The 23,439-nt window shown below is 37.4% G+C and overlaps 1 protein-coding gene and 2 long non-coding RNA genes across 11 annotated transcripts; 1 reads left to right on the top strand and 2 right to left on the bottom strand.

Moving 5' to 3' along the window:
- Nucleotides 1-10,385: 10,385 nt before the first annotated feature.
- LOC149105265 (uncharacterized) lies at nt 10,386-15,044 on the bottom strand. 9 transcript variants are annotated; one of them, XR_016201127.1, is made up of 6 exons: nt 14,801-15,044; nt 14,413-14,516; nt 13,572-13,689; nt 13,208-13,270; nt 12,378-12,501; nt 10,386-11,594 (listed from the first exon to the last, which is right to left on the bottom strand). It is a non-coding gene; the product is annotated as an uncharacterized LOC149105265 (long non-coding RNA). The 9 variants fall into 9 exon arrangements; XR_016201132.1 differs by having other exon boundaries at nt 14,413-14,459; nt 14,801-15,041; XR_016201126.1 differs by having other exon boundaries at nt 13,208-13,689.
- A 55-nt stretch (nt 15,045-15,099) lies between these two features.
- LOC149105264 (uncharacterized) lies at nt 15,100-18,898 on the top strand. The gene is made up of 3 exons (XM_089270518.1): nt 15,100-15,919; nt 16,848-17,140; nt 17,783-18,898. The coding sequence occupies exons 2-3, from the start codon at nt 17,020-17,022 to the stop codon at nt 18,076-18,078; spliced, it is 417 nt and encodes a 138-aa protein (XP_089126644.1). The 5' UTR covers nt 15,100-15,919; nt 16,848-17,019; the 3' UTR covers nt 18,079-18,898.
- Nucleotides 18,862-20,271, bottom strand: LOC149105263 (uncharacterized). The gene is made up of 2 exons (XR_016201133.1): nt 19,378-20,271; nt 18,862-19,081 (listed from the first exon to the last, which is right to left on the bottom strand). It is a non-coding gene; the product is annotated as an uncharacterized LOC149105263 (long non-coding RNA).
- Between the last annotated feature and the right edge of the window lie 3,168 nt (nt 20,272-23,439).

Raw genomic sequence — 23,439 nt, 5'->3', positions numbered from 1 at the left:
TGTATATATATATATATATATATATATATATATATATATATATATATATATATATATATATATGTATATATACACATATATATATAAATAGATAGATAGATATAGGTTGAAAAAACAGAAGAAGATGGGAACTTTTCTCGTAAGAGGTCTTTAATTCAAGTGGACGTTTCGCCCATTCGGGCTTCTTCAACACTAAGAATATCAATACTCGAAATAAAATTTACAAAAAGTGAAAAAGCCTTAAATAAGTTACAAAACAATAACTTAAAGAGAACAAAGAAATAAAAATTTTTTTTTCACATAAGATTACATAAGAATTACGTAATAATAAAAATAGCAAAACGCCCGCTAAAAAGCAAATAAAATCAAATAAAATACAGCAGCAAGATGGTGTTAATTGTAGCGAATCCTATTCCTGGAATTAAACTCGCATCTTTTGTTGAGTCCATGAGGTGTGAGGGTGCACAATTGAGCACACCAAAAGGCCTCTCTTGTGAGCAAACGGTCATCAAGACTATTATTATTGACACTAAGATTACACAGCTGTTCAATAATTCAAAATTCAAAATATGCCAGAGCATGAGGCTCTTTGTTAAAATGAATAGTAACTTCACCAGTACGTTTTTTGGTGATCATAGAAGACTTGTGGTTGCGGAAACGAATTTTAAATTCGTTACTTGTGGAACCAACATATTGCACATTGCATTTCTTGCACGTAACCAAGTAGATGACATTTTTAGATTTACAATTAAGAATCTGCGTAATAGGATACGTCCTGCTAGTACTAGTGCTAGTAAAGCAATTAGATTCCTTTAAATAATTGCGACATAGATCACATTTGGCTGTGCATTTAACTAATTCTTAGTTCAGGTGTTCAAAGGCCCTGACCTTGGATCTTGTTAGCTTTGTTAGCGCTAGGTATTCTCAGGGGCCCCCATCGGGGAATTTATTACATTATTGTTGTTTAAGGGCCCTGTTTAGGGTGCCTGTTGTGCCTTGCCGCGGCATAGTTTCAAGGGCTTTGTTTGGGGATTTTGGGACCGCCTTTTTTGAACATTGAATATTTTACATGCGGGTCCCTTCACACTTTCGGCTGACTCGACGAATCGCGTTACTTTTTTGATATTAATCTTATTTGTATTATATTCGATTATTTATTCTTATTTGGTTTGTGTCTTTTGAGTTTTGTACCGCATTGTCATAGTATCTCGCTTAGTAATCACCGATTGTTTATCATTGGTTAATTTTTTCGTTTTCATGTGTTACCACGCCCTGTTATGTAATCATCTTTGTAATATGATGTCATTTTTTATACTGTAAACTTATTTAAGGTTATTGTAATTTATTATTCACTTGCACTGCAACTGATGAAGGTCTTTGACCGAAACGTTTATTTTTATTAAATTTTTAAACTTTTTTTTAGATTTCTTAGATTTTTTACTGTATATATATATTTTTTTCGCTCGAAGTTGTCCGTCCTCGTTTTCCACAATTGCCTACAAATTTCATTACTCGAGGTTTGGACTACGAATCCTTTTGGATCCTTCTGGCGCGTGGCGTCCCTGTTGGCTCGAAGCATCTTAACTTTATATATATATATATATATATGTATATATATATATATATATATATATATATATATATATATAATTATATATGTATAATATATATAATGTATATGTATATGTATGTGTATATATACATATATTTTTTTTCCGCTCATATCTACTTTCATCAGTTGTTAGAATAGTGTGTTAGCAGCAGTAGCAGTATTGGATCTGTTAGTTGTATTATGACTTTTTTTTTGGCCCTATTAGGAATATCGTTGGTTTTTCAGAATTAACTCCTGTGGAAAAATTTGTTATATTCAATTTGTTAGTGTTGTAAGCAATGTTTATTGGTATTGTAATTTGTAAGTAGTGATAGATAGTGATGTAAGTAACTTTAGTTTTTTTGTAAAACTGCACATAAAGTTTAGTATTGCAATAAAAAAAAGATAAAAAAAAAGAAACCAAGATGGTATCTACATTAATCTGGAGACGTGTCAGATTACTGTAATTTGTTCAGTCAAACATTTTATGGCTTTCTATTTAGTTATCTTACCATTACCGATGTGACATCGTATGTACATCATAAATTCCCAGTTTCTTTCTTGCTGTACATCGCAACCAAAAACATGTGTCAAATTAACCACATCATTACTGTAAACAGTTCCATGAATGATCCTATCTCAGAGACTTTTAGTTCACCAAAAAATAACTCTTGCACGCCTTGCGTGCCTATGTTTACTGTTTACCGGCTGTGCTATTGCCATCACAGCAAAACATTTGCTCTCATAAAGAAGAGTGGGAATCAGTGAGGGCTTTTCATGGTAGTTGCTAAATCAAGCTGTTTTTGTGAATTATGTACAAAACTACACTTGCTATAGTCGAGGATAAGTGTGGCTGACATAGCAAGACATAGACATTTGAAATTATTTTAAAAAAGTCTGTACCTGGCTAAATTGGCCCACAACACTGAAAATTATCGACGAGCACCCTCCTTTTTATGTGGGATTTCCCTCCCCCCCCCGGGACAGTTCACTTCCGCAGCTAGGTGGAGAGAGGGATTGAGAAAGTGCCTTCTAAAAAACACTCACTCAACCCTAAAGTTCTTTTACAAAGAGGAGTCAAGGGTGCCAGCTGAACAGGCCACTACATGGAGTACTAGACTTGAACGGATTACAAAACGTTTTATTTTCTTGGTCACTGCAAGGGGTGTGGTCAATGTCATGAAAGCCGGACTCGATCAATGCCTTGAATCAAACCAGCAAAAAATTTTATCTATAGTTTCCCTAGAGCTGTATGCATCAAACCCCAAGAATAACAGACTAATTTTGAAGAGCATAATAATTTTGGATTCAACATAATAATAACTGCCATTAATCATTCTTCTTTTCAAACAGCATCTTTGAACATTTGACCGTCTTAAATTAATTAGTAATTTCTTCGATTTACTGCAGCTAGATATTGTCATTATGCAGTACATTATGAGATCAAAGAAAAACATAGCTTGTACAGTTGCAAGGGAGCACTTTGCACTTTATTAAAAGATACGATCCCTCAATTACTTCTGAGCGATATTGGAAACATCCCATAATCGGAAACGTGGAAGCAAGTGACTATTGCAAGGAGAATATTTTAACAATAATTTGAAAGACATAAACAAGCTTGTTGAAATCGAATGGTAAACATTTTACCTATTTTCATCACTCACAGGTCATGCATCATCACCACGATTTATTAAAAAAAGAAAAGAAAACGCTTCAAATCAAGGGAAAAGACGTTTGTTTTAAGTGGCTAACGAAGCCAAAGGATAGTCGCCTAGCGTACACTTTTGTGCAAGTCCATGTCGATCCGTTGAGACATCAAAACACAACGTTTTCTACTCCAAACACTAATTTCTGTGGATAATGTTAATTTTATAAGGCCAAAACATGTTAAAAGTAGGACTTCCACCGAAAGACTGCAAAAGAAGCGATACTTTGAATGCAAAGTGGTTATTTCAGGGTCCCCAAGAGATCTTCACACGATACTATGCCAAGCCAAATGTAGCAATATGCAATATTGCTATATTGCTTCAATTCGATCCTTATTCATTTAATTTAATTTCCATATTCATTCAATTCAATCCTTGTTCATTCAATTCAATTCCTATAGTCATTCAATTCAATTCCTATAGTCATTCTATTCAATCCTTATTCGATTCCTGGACAAATAGAACTCCTATCAACAAAATCAAGTAAATGAAGGAAACTTTCCATGTTAGTCAACTCCTCTGGTACATCTTCCACAAACTCTTTGACATTCCTGTTTGATGTTAAGATCTTCCAAGTGAAATCAGTGTTAACTATGATGGTCTTTTCTGGAACATTGTTGACTCTGGTAAAGGTGCATAACATGAGGAAAAGTTCAGAGTGCTTGATTAAATTTCAAATGTTTTTAAAGGCATTATTTTCTGTTACGGTATCGCTTGACCGCCAGAAAGATATACTACGAAACTCTTCTACGAACCCAACTTATTTATTTAACAATACGTAATATAATCCTAGCTACAAAGGAGCGATTTCTGAACAATGAAATCTACTACCAAACTAAGTTAAGCCTACTGCTAAACTTCAGTCACCACCGACACGAACCCACAATGAATCTCGATGTCTCCAAAGAAATCTCGTTACGGTCCACTTGACCTTGAACAAAGTTCCTCAATGGCTTTTACAATAACAATAGCACTCTATAGCTTTTCCACTCGGTTTCTGCCGAGAACAACAACGGGACTGTAACTTCTCCACTCGGTCTCTGCCGAGAACTACTAACGTGGATTCTATAGCTTCTTTTCTCGGTCTCTGCCGAGAACTACTAACGGGGCCGTATTACGTACCTGACTCTTTATATACATTTAACTAATATCCTAGAGCATCCTAAGAGCTTCTATTTATGTAGCATTACATTATAATTACATCATGCGGTAGAATGTTCTAAAATGTCCCATAGCGTGACAATAGAAGATTCTGGCATAAACATTGCGTGACTTGACATTCCAGAAGTTTCCAGAAACTTAAATATTCACTGAAGAATACAAAAGCAAAAACCGACACAACGTAGGATGATTTTTTGAAGGTGTACTATATTTCGGCTGGCCAAACCAGCCTTCTTCAAGTAATATTCACGTCTGCTCTTCATAACATTTCGGACAAAACGGAGGACAATTGAGTGTATATTAATTATAAAGGGAAGACTGGTGTAGAACAACAGGTGGAAGGCGACGAAGTGGAAACTGGTATTCAATGGGTAGGCGACATGAAGGTAAAACTGGTGAGTTTTGGGTTCGACTGTTGCCAGCAGGTTGACTGTTAACGTACTTCCAATGAGAGTATTTTCTTCTCCTTCCTATTTTCCCCATTTCAACTAAAAATCTAAACAGTGTACAATAGCCCAATTTCGATATGTTAAAATTCAGTCTAAAACAGTAGACCTCAGCTCGAGGCTCCGGGGAATAAACCCCACAAACTCTGTAGTTATTCCCCGGAGCCTCGTGCTGACGTCTATTGTTTTAGGCTGAATTTTAATGTATCGAAATTGGTCTATTTTAACTTTTATAAACACAGACAAGACTATCAAGCTAATCCTAGACTTAAGGATCTGTAACAAGAGTGACATAAGATAAAGAGAATACAAAGGAGTGAACACATTGGAGCCAAGGAAAATAGTAGCAGCAAAGCAAAAAATTTGCACTAAGATTTTGGACATTTATTTTTGAACATGCATTTTAATGCAAATACTACTGTTTGCATTGTTTTCTTGTTGTATTCTTCAATTTACTAAAGCTTATTTTTAATAACTTTATTACTATGTATTAGATTAAAGTGAATCGATACTTTATTAACTAGTTTTTAATATATAGATTTAGGCCAGCCTAAAAGCGTAGCTCCTGGGCCGGGTTGTTCAAAGCCCGATTAAGCTAACCCAGAAAAAGGTAGAATGAATGAGTTGCCAGTAATCGGATACCCGTGTTTGCGAAAAGAACTCTGGGATCGTCAGGGGGCAAACATTGCAAGTCGCTAGAAGGAAATGTATGGCGAAAAGTTGTTTCGACGCCCAAAAACATGGTTTTGGACAGAGATCAACGCTTTTTCGCCGTTGTTTTATCGCAAATTGATTTTGGCAATTTTGATACTTGGAAAATGTAAGTTTTTGTTTGAATAACCGTCAAATAAGTGAAAAAATTTACCGATAAACTCCCTGTTGCTTACGTGAGGTTTATTGTGAAATACATTGAAGAGAATATTGAAAATTTCAATACACGCCTGATCTCGAGAGGCTACCCGGAGCAAATGGTAGAAAAGACCCTCCGAGAAGTTAAATATTAAGACAGAAAAGAAGCTCTAAAACAGAAATCGAAAATTGCAGAATGAACTACTACCCTTTGTGTCGGGCTATTTCACTCAACCGTCAATACCAAGCTTTGGAAAGCATAATCACGCACAAATGGCACTTTCAAATACAAATACTTAGAGATATATTCAAGGAGCTACCCTTGATCTGTTATAGAAATGGAAAATCACTGAAATACGTGCTTGTAAAAGCAAAACAAAGGCTTTGAGCAACACAGTAGCCACACAGCATGAGTCGCGCAGACTCATTTGTCATTAAATCAACCCCTGACAGTACAATGATCGCCACCGGGCTTATTTCCAGTATTATTTGTACGACTGAGCTTTCAGATAAGCCAAAAGTAGCCTGTACACAACTTAAAAGGCTTTACTGGGTTATTCCTCCGTCTCGATTTATACCTAATTAATTTTGTAATATTTTCAGACCATTACGCGATGTAAATTTCACAATAAACCTCACGCAAACAACGGAGTTTATCGGTAGATTTTGTCACATATTTCACGGTTATTCAAAGAAAAACTTACATATTCCACATATTAACATTGCCCAAATCCATTTGCGATAAAAACGACGGCGAAAAAGCGTTGATCCCTCTCAAAAATCGTTTTCTTGTACCTCGAAACAACTTTTCGCCATACATTTCCTTTTAGCGACTAGCAATGTCTGCCCCCTGACGATCCCAGAGTTCTTCGCGCAAACACGGGTATCCGATTACTGGCAACTTATTCATTTTGATTTGAGTTTTGTAACTTTGCGGTGAGGTTTCTGTGTATTGTTTGGCCTTCTGTTTTGAGTTTTAATCACCATATACGCAAAACAAAACAGCAAAACACATTTGTATAGAAGAAAAAGTTATAATTCGATTAACTTTTAATCCTGGGTTAGCATAAACTGGCTTCCGAGCAATCCTGCCCTGTTTCCAACAAGCTAACCCAATATGAGCCCGCGATCCAATCGATAACCAGCGCTTGGTCAGCGGTCAACTTCAAGAAAACACGTGACCTCGAGGAGTTGTAAACCTGAGCCCGCGATATGGTCACGTGATACTGGTCAGCGGATACCTTGTATTGACAGGTGTCAATTGATCATAACATGGATGTCCAATGTCAAGGAAGCACACGGTAAACCAAGGCTGCATGTCTCTGTCAACCTATTATTTGGAGTATGGCCGCCAGGGGGGGCTGGCAGCTACCTTTGATCTTGCCGCTTTTCCTGTTTCTATGATCGCCCCAGTGAAGAAATCTGTCAATCATTCGAAAACTAGAGTGAGCATGCGCAATAGGTAGCATCAAGTCTCGTGCTCGAATGGACGCTCGAATGCGTAGAGACCCGCGAACAGGTGTTTGTGTAAAATGAATTACCTGTTGGTTGTTTTCCTGCTTTTAGCATTTTTTTGCGGTAGTACGGAATTTAAACGTTCCATTCCTGTGGTTCGCCCTGATGAATTTGTAGGGAAGAACTTTACTGGTGTGAATCGAATATCGAATAGCGCTCCCGGTGTCAGCACCCACTTGACCTGGGAAATGAAATTCAATCAGACGTTTTATAAACCTGTGGTTTTAGTTTCCGAAACTATCAACTGGAATGCAGTCAAAGGTCAGTTCTGTATAAGGTTGGTAGAGTCAATATTGAAAATGCGGGTGAGAAGTGTCCGACTTCAGACTCGCAGTTTGTTGACAACCAAGATCATGTTTGGTAATTCCACGGACGATTGGACTTTTCGTCGTCTCAGGAAGAAATTATTCACTGGAAACTGTAGGGTTTATCACACGCCATGTTCACGTCAACAAAAGAGAAGGTTTCGATTGCGATTTCTAAAGTATAGAAGCGTCAAACATTTCTACGACTGCCACCGACAAGAGTCCGCGCTTACATGTAGGTTGGAACTTACATTAAATTATTTGTGTCAAGTCTTTTGTTTCGTTGCTCTTGAATGCGTAATTATGTGTGAAACACCACGTTTATTTTACGGAATTATCCCCCTGTTTGAATGCTTCATGGCAGCTGTTCTTCCAATTATGTTGGTCAGTTTTCTGAGTTTCTACAAATGCTTTACACTTCGGACACAAGGAAAAGAGCTTCAATCCTTGAGAACATTTTTAGATGATGAAATTTTGCAACTGGAAACCCTAGCTTCTAAAAATAAACAAACAACTGAAGAATACTTAACCTTACAAATAGAGCTGCCAGGTTTGCATGTTTTCACAAAAGAACTGAAGGACTTGGCAAATTATCTACACCCAGGGTTTGGAAACCTCCTTTCCATACTTTACAGTTCCAAGTTAGTTTCAATAGAGACTGCAATGAACCATCACACTTCAGAGCTGTTCCCTGCATGTACATGCAACTGTTTAAATTCTAATTGCCGGACACATGAGGAGTATGAACGTTTGCTGGGGCTATCTAAAGAGATTGAGGGGTTTGAATATGATTTTTTGTCCCTTGCTTGTACAACATCGAGCTCACTTCAAGGCAAAGACATCCAGGCCCTTATTCATAAATGTGAAAAGTTTGTCGAGAGGTTAAGTTCAGTGACAGTCGGTGAACTGTGCAATCATGCAGTAAGGTCATTCCGAAAGTTCTTGCTCACACGGGCGGAAACTTTGGAATCTAAACTGTACATTCTGAAGGAAAACTCCACTTCCACCCACACACCTTTGGGTGAGGGGGATTGTACTACTGATCAGGAAACAGATTTTAACATCAAATTGCACCAGTATGGTGGAGGGAAACAGTGTTGTATTGCTGGGTGTCAAAATGGGGCTGGCATGCATTCAGTAACTAATTTACAAGGAAGGTATGAAGTTGACCCTGGATTGGCAAATGAACCATGGTTGCTCTATGTGTGTAATGATCACTTTGAAGTAGACAGGAAGAACCATGACTTAAGCACTGAAGAGTTTCCAAAAAGTCAAGTACATGCAAGAAAACTGAGCACATCACTTTGCACTTTATGTCATCAGTCAAAGACACTATACAACCAACACCCTTGCCAAAAACATGTTATAAAAATCTTTGATAAAGAGTGCCAGATTCCATGTGACAGTGTATCTTCCTGGATATGTACATTTGACAATCAGTCATCCCCTTTGCAAACTCCACCATTGCTTGATTGCTTTGCCTGCAAAAACTGTTCCAGTTCAATTGTTCTATCAAGAACAATTCAAGCTCCTTCAGAATTCAAATGTCAGTTTTCTGCAAACCCGTTAATGAAGGAAATATACCAAGCCATGGCCACTAAGTTTTTATGTGAAATGACTGGTTGGAGTATTGCTGTTGAACAATCTACCTCTTTCAAGTTTCAGTTCTCACCCCAGAGGGGTAACAGACAAAATCTAAATGAAAGATTGCTGCACCTATTCCTTAAGGATAGTGAGCTTCATTACCAGGCATACATACTACATTCCAAAGTTAACATTTGGGGCTCGCTTGGCAAAGTACAAGAGCAAACTGTTGCAAACATATCTTCTCAACTTTACACTACTTTAAAGAGAATTGAACATGAAAAAATCTGTTGTGGAGTGTATGATTCCAACATCATAAAATGGGCAAAACAGAAAATTGGATCACCAGACCCACCACAATTAATTGTTGACTCTGAATGGGTAGTTCCTATGAGGAAAGGTAACTCAACAGTCTATATAAATGAGACAGTAAGGAAGGCGAGAGTAAAGTGGGATGCAGGAAGTCTTAGTACTTGCCTTGAATGCCAATTCTTGGTGAAAGAGCGCAGTAGGTCTGGCCGCTGTGAAGTATGTCAGAAAATGCTTGAAAACTCTTTGAAGAAACATAAAGAATTAGTTCCAGGAACTGAAGAAAGGGCAACCAAATCAGATAGTAAAGTTAAACTCTCTACACTCTCCCCATCACAGCTACTTGATCGAGCACGTAATTTAAGCAATGAAGTCAGAAAACTGAGCTTTCAAAACAAACATCTCAGGATGATGCTTAAGAAACAAAAACAGAAATTATGTGTTCCTAATTTCCACCCAACTTTTGATGAACTGTCCGAGATGATGAATTTTGCTGTTACAAACAAGCTGCTGAAAGAAGGGTCCATTCTGTATTCTTTTATGCTTGATGCCTTGTCTCAACTGAAACTAAACCAGACCTCTTACAGTGACGAGTCATCAAGTGAGGGGCACAAACCTCAATCAAAACCACAAAATATGCGATGGGACCCACTTACTATAAAACTTGCTGTAAGTCTCTCAGTCAAATGTAAACAAAAGGGTTATGAAGCTGTTAGAAAATGGCTACCTTTACCATCATGGCGTTTAGTACAGGAATACAGGAATATGGATACTTCATCTGATCCTGTTGATCTTACTCAATTACAAAAATGCTGGAATGAAATTAAACAGCGTGGTATCTGCAACCTGTTTGGCTTGCATTGGGATGAAATTGACATACGCAGTGGAGTTAAGTTATGTAGGAGGACTGGACAACTAATTGGCTTTGAAGATTTTAATCTTCCATCTGAACTGGAGACTGATGATGAATTTGATGAAAGTAATTTGCCTCATGATTTAAATTTTCCAGAGGAAGAGGAAAATGAGGACACTAGTGAAGATGATTCTGAAAATACTTATGACTCTGACTCAGACTCAACTACAATTTCTAAACCTAAAGTTGCACGCCAAATTTGTCAGTTTTTCTTGACCAGTCTTCAGGGTGATTTTACCTGGCCAGTAGCCTCTTTCCCTGTTTACAGTGTCACAGCTGAAAAGTTGAAGAAGCACATGGTCTGGCCTCTCATTAAAGCACTAGATAAGGTTTCAGATGGTAAAATCAAGGTGGTATATGGGGTTTGTGATGGAGGTCCATGGAATTCAAAATTTTTTAAGAAGTCATCAAAAAAAGGCTCCATGGGTTGGCCAAAATGAAGTAACAGGAGGTGACATCTATTGGATATCAGATTATCCACATATGATCAAAAAGCTGAGGAATTTTATGCACAATCCTAATTACAATTTAACACACAAGGGACGAAGCTTAAAATGGGATCATGTTGCTGCAGTTGCTAGGCAGGATGACAGTCCTCTTAAAAGCAAACATATTTTCATTGATTCAAAAAGTAAAATGAAAGTGAAGTTTGCACGAGAAGTACTTTCAGAATCAACTGCACAAGCTATGGAAGAACCTTGCTTCCCCTACAGTAAAGATGAAACTTCCTTTACATGCAAATACATAAGAATGTGCGACAAGCTGTTCAGAATCATGAACTCTGTTTCCCTTCAGTCAAATTACATGAAAGAGCTTCTGTCTGTACTAGTTTTCTTCAAAGGATGGCATGATGAAATTGAAGAGAAGGTGAAATCATGCATCAGTAAGGAAGACAAGAAGGCTTTGAGGAAGCAGTTCATTCCACTGAAGACATATCATGACCTCCTTGTCTTGATTCGGGGTACAATTGGGTTAATTGGCTCGATAAAGATAAATTATCCCCATATCAACATTGTCCCAAAGAGTCTTTGTCAAGATGATGTGGAAAATTATTTTTCACTTGTAAGAGGTCGGGAAGTGTCACCAACTGTTCAGCGGTATATGGAAATTCGTCGAACACTTGACATTGACTTTAGTATTACTCAAGAGCTTGGTCTTCTAGAAGGTTCATCAAGTTCTTATGAAGGTCCTGCATTTTCTCCACAGCCCCTTAACCTATCAAAAAGTCAAAATAAAAGGGGTAAGACAGAAGAAAGAGTTAAGACAATACATATTATTCAACAAATGCTACAGCAAAATCAGATTAACTGTGAAGACATCTTAATGGGAGCAAAAGGCTCAGCTTTGCCTGACTACAGTGAGGACCAATGGAAAAAACTAGAGTGTCAGTACCTGGAAATTGTTTCTATAACAGGGCAATCTTTACCAACAACTCTTATTAACTCGACTCATTTAGTACTGGACTCACTGTCAGATCCAGGGAATCGGCATTGTGTGATGAAATTTAACATACTTCTTGACCACAAACTGAAATCTGAATATTTCAACCCTCGCAGCTTTAATAAGGACTCCTACAATACTGCATGGACACAACTACTTCAAGACACAAATTTATTTTGTTGGTGGTCCAGTTTGTGTAACCTAATATGTGGAGGACATGATGGTAGTGAAGAAGCAATGGAAGTGTATTTAAGAAAGTTTGTTAAGAGGAGATGTTATCCCCATTATCTGGTCACTCTGCTGCAATTAGAGTTAAACTGACAGAGAAGTCAGCTAAGAGTGAGTCCATGAAAGAGCCAAGCCCTACAGATGTATGTAAGAGATGTAACATGTTAGGACACTGGGCCAAGAATTGCAAAAATGCACCTGAACCGGACTGGTTAGCAAAGCAAGTATGTTTCAAATGTGGACTAAAAGGCCATTTAGCAGCACAGTGTGTAAATAATATTAAGACCAGGTACAGTTATAATAAACGTAAGACCAAATGGCTTAATTTACCTGCAATGGTTGGATTACTTCAAAGTGAAGACCTTGAAAGCAATCCAAACTATAAGCCACTTAAGGATGATCCACCACCTGGGATTGCTGATGTACGGCCATACCTAAAACAGCGTTCAGAAGCCTGGAAAGAAGCAAGAAAGAACATCCTTAATGCAAGCAAGGCAGGAGTTATTACGGGACATTTTGGTCTTTCACAGGCTCAAAGTTATTGGCAAAGTGCTGTTCAAGGACAAATTGAAGGTAGCAATGACAGTACAAGTATTATTAATAAATTAGCAATGGAGTGGGGAACTGTTTGCGAGGACTGTGCTAGGGTTTCATACCTTAAATTCTTGGCTGGCTCATGCTATGATTTTACCATTTTTGAAACTGGTTTATGGACAATCAACTACAAGGACACAGACATGTTTGGATGTTCCCCAGATGACATTGTTGTAATACATGGTACTGGATTACATGGTATCAGTGGCAGAGGTATTGTTGAGTATAAGTGTCCATTCAAAGGAGGTTATCCCTCACATTACAAGCAATTACCAGCATGCTATTATATGCAAATGCAGTTGAATATGAAAGCAACAAATGCAGACTGGTGCCATTTTGTCACGTGGACACCGCAGACAACAAGAGTGTATACTGTTATGAGAAATGATAGTTTTATTGGTGAACTACTGGATGCAGTGCATAAACATTTTTGGAACTTAACTGCACCACCAACATCTCTTCACCCAAAGCTGAAAGAAATTGAAAGAAAAGCCAAAGAAAATTCTGAGAAAATAAAAATGGTTGTTGAAGTACAGTCTTACAGTAGCTTATCATCCATCCCTCACCTTTCAACTTTCAGTCCTGAAAATATTGACATACAGGTTACCAAAGAAAAGAGGCACAAATCACTGAAACCAGAAAAACAGAACAAGCGCATTCTGCATTGTTCCAAGTGCAGAAGGCCACTTGTTATTTGCAATCAAGACAAGTGCATCGACAAAAGGAATAGTGCATGTGCTAAAAAGTCCCTGTTTAAAGATGACACAAAAAACACACAGTTGAGTGACCCTAAACAGCCTCAAGTTTCGTTATTGTTTAGTTCATACGTCAATGGGTCAAACACTGTTACAAACTCTTGTCATCAGGATGCCTTTTTGGTTGTCATGTCAGAAATTCTTAACAGAAATTCAGAGTTTATGAGAACCTTACCTACACACCCACAGCAGACCAAAGCACTGCAAGCCTTGAAATCTGCATGGAAGTTCAATTGTGATGGCAAATACCATGACAGTAAGATGGCCTTATGGTTGTGGCTGCAGAATGAAACCTGTAATGGTCGCATCTATTATAGACTTGGAAATCAGTGTAGCTTGGAAGGAATCATTCATTCATTACATCATTATATGGGTCAAGAGGAACGGAAATTCTTTAGTTTTGTTACATTAGTTTCAAGGAAGTGTTCAAAGTTTAGTGACCACAGATTTACATTAAGGGAACAATGCAGTGGCACATTTAAAATAATAGTGGATGAGATAGATCCTGAAGACCGTACTGATCCATCAGATCAAATAAGTCCTGTTAGTCTGGTAAAATACTTCAAACGTCGTATCACACCTGGTGGATATTCATGTTTTTCTGGTATATGCAGCTATACATGTCAAGATAAAAATGAAGGTAAAGGCAGCATGGGTACATGTAAATGCAGTCAACCCGCTGTACGAACCACAACTGTTAAACAAGTACCAAACCTTATTATATTTGAAATTTTTAAAGCAGATCCTTTGCCACTTAAATGGGATCCCCATGTCGACCAGGAGCTTGATGTGTTACAAGAGAAATACAAACTTACTGGTTTAATATACCATAGTCAAGCTAGGGCACACTACTGGTCCGAAGTTTATGTGGACAGCAGTAATGCATATTGTGTTAATCCTGGCTGGTATGCCCATGATGGGCTTGTTAATGGTGGAAAGTGTATCAAAACTGGAGACAAACCCAAGTTGGAATCTCATGGAAGGCATCTAAGTTTGGTTTTTTTTGAGAGACTTACCTCAATACATGTATGCCACAATACAGAACCACCAACATGTCAAACACCTGAAAAAACGTCAGCAAGAACATGGTCAACAGACTCATCCCCATCAGGAAACACTCCTTTAAGAAAGAAACGGCAATAGAGAATCTTACGTTTGTTGTGTTTCTGTATTTTCTACTGATATAAGTTCAAAAAAAAGTCAGTAGTAAAAGAGTCATGATTCAATGTCAGTTTATGTCTTCGCGCGTTATTACTAAATTGTAATTAAATAACGCCTTGCTCTGCACACAACCGAAAGAACGTGTCCAAACGTATTTCAGTAGCATTCCAGTGGCATTTCTGCCGTGATAAACATCTGAACTTAACCATGAGGTTATAAGCTTAAGTATAAAATGGGTCTTACCTTGATAGCTGCTTTTGCCTCGAACATTGCCACGGTAAGCCCCTGGTTGCATGCTGTTCGTTGCTGCGCGTAGGTTTGCAGAGGTATTTTCATCGAAGATGCCTCCTATTACCGAATTTCGGCAACACACACAAGGTGACTGAAAACTTCCCTTAGATTCACGTCCGCAATTTACTGGATATTTTCCGAGCTGAAGTCCGCCATATTTGTTTTCTCACAAACTAGTACTTAGTCTCGCTCGGCCAAATTTCTTAACTGGGGCGATCATGTAAACTCGGTTCCAGGCCTCGCTGCTAGCCCCCCCTGATGGCCGCCATGTTGGGCAACTCCGCCGTCGCCGTCGCCGTCGTCGTCGTCGTCGTCGTGCGTACGCGCCCACGAGCAATACCGCTAGCCATGGTAACCATGAGAAAATCAACACCGCGGTAAAACGCACTGCGCATGAGTACAAGTTTGAGCTTCCGGTAAATTACGCATTTCCGGTTACGTATTAAAACCCAATGTAAACAAGATAAAATCCCGTACCGCGAAGTTTGAAAACAAAAAGTAAGAGTTAGCAAAAGAAAGTAGGGGAAAGGTTTGTCTCATTGAAAAGTTTATTTTTCATTTAAGTTTCAAGCGCTTGCACCCAGGGGTTTGGTGTTTGCACCAACAACAAAATATGAGAGAATTTCGGGCGCGTTCGCGCTCGACGAGAGCAATTTTTTTTTTACGTAGTTCTCCTTGTTGCGTTGGTTTGGTTGTGCGGTTCCTTCGCAGAAAAATGTGGGAAAGCCAACAAAAGCAGGCGTCAATGTGCCGGCAAAAAATATTTTCTGTCTGAAGATTTAACCAGAGCTGCCGAACTCAAGTGGGCTCAACAGTTTGCCGTGTTCACTGGGACGAAATACGGACGAGCAACAACAGATGTTCGGTTCCTAGAGAAAACCATTCGCGAGGCGTTAGGAAACAGCGGATTCCTGCGAGACTTTTTGCAGTCCTGGATGCCATAGGAGCAACATGTCATGGGTACAAGCCGGGTGCAAGGTGGTGCTACAAATGCTGTGCCAGAGTGGACGAAGAAACAAGGTTTACCTCGCATCCTGACTAGAGGCCGCCGGTGTTACGAACTACTGGCAGGTCAGTTAATTAGACATCGGTTAATTACAATTGACACGCAGGTTCGCACTGCCTTGGATTGCTGTAAGGATTTTCGGAATCTTTTTACCAGCAAATTAAATGAAATTAAGGAAAAGGAAAGCATACTCTTTCAAAGATTTTTGTTGAAACAATAAACAAGTTGTTTGTATCAAATTTTGTAAAATTTGCGGCAAAATAGACATGATACCAAAAAAAATTCATTTTAAATTTAATTATATTTCGTGTTAAATGATTACGTATGTATGGTTCTCCACTAAGATGGAAATAAACAGACCTCAGATGACAAACTTCAAAAGGTACCTATAAAATTATCTCACACTACTGATTTTGGAGTGTTTTGCATTTAATGTACCTCACATTTTTATTTTACTCTTCTTGACTACAGTACAGTACGGTCAATTGCTTCACTAAAATTCATTGTTGGGGTGCAGGTAGCAAAAAGCCACCTCAGGTGGTTCATTCTAAAACTGGTATACTTTGGAAAGGAAAAGGTAGCACAGAAGCTGGGAAATATTATTTTGAAAAATTAATTGCCAAACGAATTTAAAGAAAAATAATAATTTTAAAGACAGCAAAACAAGAACTTTATGCCACTTGACAAACTTATTTTTCCTAAGACCAAACCCATAAACTTGTACCAATAGTTTTGTCTAAAATTAATGTCAGTTTGACATATACTTACTGAAATTCAGTAGTACTGCAATGTTGTCTCCACACCGAGGATTCAGTTAGAGGGGTGTCCAGGAACCCTATGGACACCCACTTTATGAAACATTTCACTAAAAATTCACCTACTCCATTTTTCATTAGTGGGGGATATGCTTATTGGACATCCATTTTCAGTATCTGGATACAAACAAACTCATCATTAATATGTTTATTTTTATTTTTTTAAATTTTTATTTAGATCTTGCAATTTACCAATTTTAAGACTACACAACAACATAAAGCAGCAACACAGCAGTAGCGAAGGCCTCCAAAAAGTTCAGAACCATTTCCAATTGCTGTTCTTAAGACTTAAATGTCTAGAGGAGGCTTGTGGAATAGACCTGCAGTACCCAAAAAGCCAGCAAGCATCCATGGCAGAAATACAAACATCATTTGGGGTAGTAAAAATAAATTGCTATGGTGAAGTTACAGTGGATAAAACAGTTTGTAACAGGATGACAACAGCAATCCATGACTTAACTCAACTATCAGGTTAGTATCACTTACCTGAAATGAAAAGATACAAGACATACAAGATACAAGTATTTTGAAGGATAATTGTTTGACATCATGACAATCCATGACACACTGTAATAACACCATCTGACCAAAACCCATTCAAACAGATTATCAATATTTACATGTATTGCACATGGTCAATTACAATATCGTAAATTTCATCATTCAGTTGAAGTCATAAGCACTAATGAGAAGGATTTTCATTATGGCAATGATTTGGAAGAGTTATCTGAAGAGTCTTTTAGCCAAGAAAAAATGCTGCATCAGACTTGCCACAAACTACTTTTTCACAAGTATTCAAGTCTCATTCTTTTAATGATTTGGAAAACTGATAATTATTTTGGTTTGAATATTGACTAGTGACTTAGTTAACAATCAAAATAACATAATGTTGTTTAGGTGACTGGTAAGGGTAACAGACACCATTTCAAGACTATATTTCTGATACAGGTATTGTACTCGTGCAATCCAATAAGTAAGAGGATGGGTTAAGACCACCACATGACAATGATTGACACAAGTAGAGAATCAAATATTTAAATTTAATAAATAAAATTATTTAAATAATTTAGTTAAATAAGTAAAATAGATACTTACCTTTTCTATTAATTTCAGAAAATTCATTTGACCAGCTGATCAGAAAATTTTTCATATCCTTGCAATATCATTATGAAAGCAGTGATGCTGTGTCACTGTATGATCCTGGACAGATGAAAGAGTTTGCTGACAAAAGTGCACCTGGTCTTTTCAATGTCATTTTGCAGTCTGTTCTTCAGGAAGATCCAAGATTGAGTGAAGAACACCGTGTAGTAGAGGAAAAAAGAACTCTTGTTTTGTTGTACACAATAGCATATTTCAGGCACTTTGCCCTGTTTTATTCTTATTTGTATTTAAAATACAGGCCTCCTTGAAAGACCATACACCTTATTCCAAAATGGCCGCAATTTTAGTATTCTTTTGTTTACTTGCAAATTAGCCCTTGTTGCCTCGTTTAAGGGAAAATATTCTTTTGAATTTCAAGTTTAAGAACAAGGCAACAAGGGCTAATTTGCAAGTAAACAAAAGAATACTAAAATGGCAGCCATACTGGAATAAGGTGTATAAGGCCACTCAGTTTAAAAAGTCTGTTTAATTAATTATAATGTTTCTTAACTAGAACAGCAGACACAGCTTTACCTCAATATAAATTAATGTCAGTTCTGTTATATAATAAAGTAAAATTATGTTTTACCTTTCTTCACATTTAACCCCTTGAAAGGTAAGGACATAAAAGTAGTTCCAGTGAACTAACTTGCAAATTATAATGCCATTCTTTTAATAGATCTCAGAAAACAAATACACTTCAAAGAGAGAAGGGATTATTTATCCAGCAACATGGAGCATCCTGAGATGTTATCAATTCTGGAAGAATTTTAGGTTTCAGCACAAGCCAAAGGGATGTGGATGGTCAAAAAAGCAGGCTCCTCAGGGAGCAGCCAATGTTTGTAAACCTTCAGATTTCAAAATTATGTACTTCAAGTGAGTTTAAGTATGGTAGTTTAAAATCTGAAAGCTATAACTTTAAAATACTGTGAATTAAAAACTTGTCCAGTTAGTTGAACAGTCTTTTGTGTACATATGGATAGGCTAGCAAAACAGTGGAACATGAAGGAAGCATGTTACTGTAGCATAGAAAATCATATAAGTCACTGAAATGATTTTAAATATTAATAAATTTATTGTTTCGAATGAGTGAGTTGCTACACAGTTCTGTAATGGTGTTCTGTCTCTTATTACTGGCAATGTACAACTTGAAGACTCCTTTGACCTATCCATCCTGAATGAAAATCCAATGGTACCTCAAAGTTCTCTGGCATTTAATTTAGAATGACTCGCCAAAGAAGGCAATCTTGCTGCTGTTGTAATCATGAAGTTCTGAAAGTAAAATTGAAATTTATTTCCAAACCGAAAATGTGTATTTTCATGCAGGCGCTTGACTATTACATGTAGCTTGAGTTTTAAGTAAGCTTCTCGTGATCAGCTCAACAAGTTGAAATTGTGAGATCACTACCATTATGAAATTCGCAGTATTATAAGCTAGATAAAATCGATAAACAACGAACTGACAAAAGGCTTACTAATCAGTAATGACGGCCACTGCGGAGCATTTCGTAAAGGGTCCAGCGAACATTTCCAGGACCAGTAATTGCAACAAGTAATTGCCTACATACCTTTTTTGTATTTGTGGTCCTTTACTCTTTCATCTGCGGCTGCTGATTCACAACAACAAGCTTAAACACCGCAGGCGAACAACAAAATTAATCTGAACAACCAGACAACACGTGCAAACCAGAAATGCCGAAGTTGACGCATGCGCATACGTTTTGCCGCGGTGTTGAGAAAATCAACTCATGGGTTTCCTTTTCTTTCCCATATGAGTATGGGGCTCCGCTTGGCGGCCCTTCGGGCCGCCGGAGCTCCGCTATTATTGTTAAGGACAACTATTATTCTGATCACTCCTATAATTGTTCAAAAACTAAAGCTTCACAGGTTCTTTAGAAGTAATCCCTTATTGAGTGCAACCTTCTCCGGAGTAATGTTACACGCACCATGAACGCAACTGACTTGCTTGACCCTCTTAATTTCGGCTACACGTAGGCTACTGTGACTGCGTATCTTCTGGGATCATCCCTAGCTCGATTCAAGAAATGTTGTCTGCTGTTTTATAACTATTATGTGTCAGATAAAGAATGGAAGCATATTGCTTCTCCCCAACTTGTTTGTTTCTTCTTCTATAAAAGAGAGCCAAAAGTTCATATTCAGCCGAAACTTTCCCGCGTTATTTACATGTAAAAACATAGGCACGCAAGGCGTACAAGAGTTATTGTTTTTGTGTGAAGTGTCGGAGATAGGAGCATTCATGGAGCTGTTTACAGTAACGATTTGGTTAATTTGACAAGGTTTTTTGGCTGTGATGTACAGCAAGAAACAAACTGGGAATTTATGATGTACATGCGATGTTACATCGGTCGTGGTAAGATAGCTAAATAGTAAGCCATAAAATGTTTGACTGAACAAACTACAGTAATCTGACACGTCTCCAGATTAATGTAGATACCATCTTATTTTTCTAACAGGCAATTTGATCCTTTCTTTGATACAACCCGCACTGTGATTGGTGTGACACGCGCACATGCATAACTCCCTCACTCACCGATCACATAACCCTTCCAACCCCCAAGAGGAATTGTTGCTCAAAAATACTCAAGTTAATTTAGAGACTTTTTCGCATTTTATACGAGTCGTACGTTTACCCTTTTTGCACAACACAACACAACTTCACTGAAAATAGAAAGAAAGAGAGAAAAACCTCCGACACGTTGAGAGTCTGATTTAATTAAATTGCACTTTAACTTGGTGCCGCGCAGTCTTCAAAGAACATTTGAACAGTTTTCATACTTTTTACCTTTAAAAATATCGGACTAAAATGAACGTCATCAAATAAAACTATTAAACTGCTACAGCAGAGATGTAAAAACCGTCCAGAAATGAAAGCTTTTTTTGTTTAATATCCTGGGAACAATAGCCGATAACTTGTCAGCTCTAATTGAATTTACTCCCATATAAAAAACAAAAGTGTTAAGTTACCATTTGCTACTAAAGATAGCAAACATCTCGTGGGAAAGAGTGGTGACGATTCGTCCGCTATAATTGAATTTACTCCCATGTGAAAAACAAGATTGTCAAATTACACTTTGTAACTAAAAAACAAAAACATCTCGTTATATTTGCATGCATCAAGAACAAAACAATCGTTACCCGCACTTACTATTGCAAACGTTAGAACTCTTTCAAATCTGAAGTCTCGTCCCCTCTAAAACATATCCTAAGAACTAGAAGCGACGATTCGTGACCTCTAATTAAATTTACTTCTTGTGAAAAGTAGAAGTATCAAGCTACCTTTGTAACTAAAACTGAAAATATCCCGTTCATTTGGATACTACTAACTCACGAACTGTTTCAAACCTCAAGGCTCATCTCGTTCATTTAACTAAAATCATCAGCCTAACCCACAGAAACTGTCGAAGTAAACCCAATATATGAATACTTCCTCCTCTTTTATAGAAGAATAAATATGGCCGTTCTGAACTCTATCGGGATCGAATCTTCTCACACACCATTTACCTTTACAACAAGAAATTTGATTGGCTGTCTATAGTAGATCCAATCTGATTGGTGTGACATACATACATCTCTCACTCACTCACTCACTCACTCACTCACTCACTCACTTACTCACTCACTCACTCACTCACTCACTCATCCATTGAACCGTCCATAACATACCCGACGCGCCGACTAAGAGGTATTTTTTTTACAAAAAAATAACTCAAAAATAGAAAGAAAGGAAAAAACCTCTCTGACACGTTGAAAGTCTGATTTAATTAAATACACTTTAACTTGACGCCACGCAGTCTTCTAAGAACATTTGAACAGTTTTCATACTTTTTACCTTTAAAAAATATCGGACTAAAATGAATGTCATCAAATAAAACTATTAAACTGCTACTGCAGAGACGTAAAAACACTCTAGAAACGAAAGCTTCTTTTTTGTTTAATATCCTAGGAACAATAGCCGATAACTTGTAAGCTCTAATTGAATTTACTCCCATATGAAAAACAAAAGTGTCGAGTTACCATTTGTAACTAAAAATAGCAAACATCTCGTGGGAACAAGTGGTGACGATTCGTCAGCTCTAATTGAATTTACTACCTTGTGAAAAACAACAGTGTCAAATTACCCATTGTAACTAAAAAATAAAAATATCTCGTTATACTTGCATGCAATAAGAACAAAACAATCGTTACCTGGACTTACTATTGTAAACGTTAGAACTGCTTCAAATCTAAATAGTCTCATCTCCTCTAAAACATGTCCTAAGAACTAGAAGCGACGATTCGTGACCTCTAATTGAATTAACTCCCTGTGAAAAACAAGTGTCAAGTTACCCTTTGTAATTAAAAATAAAGATATCTCGTGCCATTTGCCTACTACTAACTCATGAACTGCTTCAAAACTCAAGACTCATCCGTTCATAACTAGCCACCATTACACTGAAAATTATGCACTCTAAAACAACCCAATGTACGTATGTAACTGTCACACTCCCCTCCAAACCGGACTAAAAATCACAAACCGGCAACATACACGTCACTCTTTATTTTTCAATTACCAAAGTCCTTGTGTTTATACATACCTTGTGTTTCTCACGTACCATTTACCTTTACAACAAGAAATCTGATTGGCTGTTCATAGTAGATTCAATCTGATTGGTGTGACATACATACATCTCTCACTGACTTAATGACTCACTCACTCACTCACTCACCCATTGACCCGTCCATAACATACCCGACGCGCCGACTAAGAGGTATTTTTTTTTACAAAAAAATAACTCAAAACTGTCCGAAGATGTTAACTTCTTTTTTGTTTAATATCCTGGAAATAAGAGGCGAAAGTTGTCAGCTCTAACTGAATTTACTCCCATGTAAAAAAACAAGTGTTAAGTTACCATTTGTAACTAAAATTAGCAATATCTTGTTTAGTTTGTTCAAATATTTCATGGGAACAAGTGGTGACGATTCGTCAGCTCTAATTGAATTTACTCCCTTGTGAAAAACAAAAGTGTCAAGTTACCATTTGTAACTAAAAATAGCAAACATCTCGTGGGAACATGTGGTGACGATTTGTCAGCTCTAATTGAATTTACTCCTTGTGAAAAACAAACGTGTCAAGTTACCATTTGTAACTAAAATAAAAATATCTTGTGCCATGTGCATACTACTAACTCATGAACTGCTTCAAAACTCAAGACTCATCTCGTTCATAACTAGCCACCAGTATACTGGACATTATGCACTCTAAAACAACCCAATGTATGTGTCTAACTGTCACACTTCGCTCCAAACCGGACTAAAAATCACAAACCGGCAACACTGATACACGTCAATCTTTATTTTTCAATTACCAAAGTCCTTGTCAGTTAATACAATAAAACGCCCAAGACTTCATATACCTCACTAAAGTTATCATGAACGAAAACAATTTCCTTTTTCTCCTACTGCAATTCGTGCTGGCTATTAATGTGAAAAAGCGAAAACCCTGATAACATTGAAGAGAAAAGATTTAGTTTCATTTCAAACGTATCTTCTCATTCCAGTGGTAAACAAGAACCATTATAATTGTAAAATCGTCCCAGAATAATATCTTTTTGTTCTGTTGACCAGATTAA

The sequence above is a fragment of the Orbicella faveolata genome, unplaced genomic scaffold (genome assembly GCF_042242905.1).
Source record: "Orbicella faveolata isolate gen_17 unplaced genomic scaffold, um_ofav_v1 contig_34, whole genome shotgun sequence".
Lineage (NCBI taxonomy): Eukaryota > Metazoa > Cnidaria > Anthozoa > Scleractinia > Merulinidae > Orbicella > Orbicella faveolata.
The sequence above is the reverse complement of the archived record's forward strand: the minus strand, read 5'-3'. Positions and strand labels throughout refer to the sequence as shown.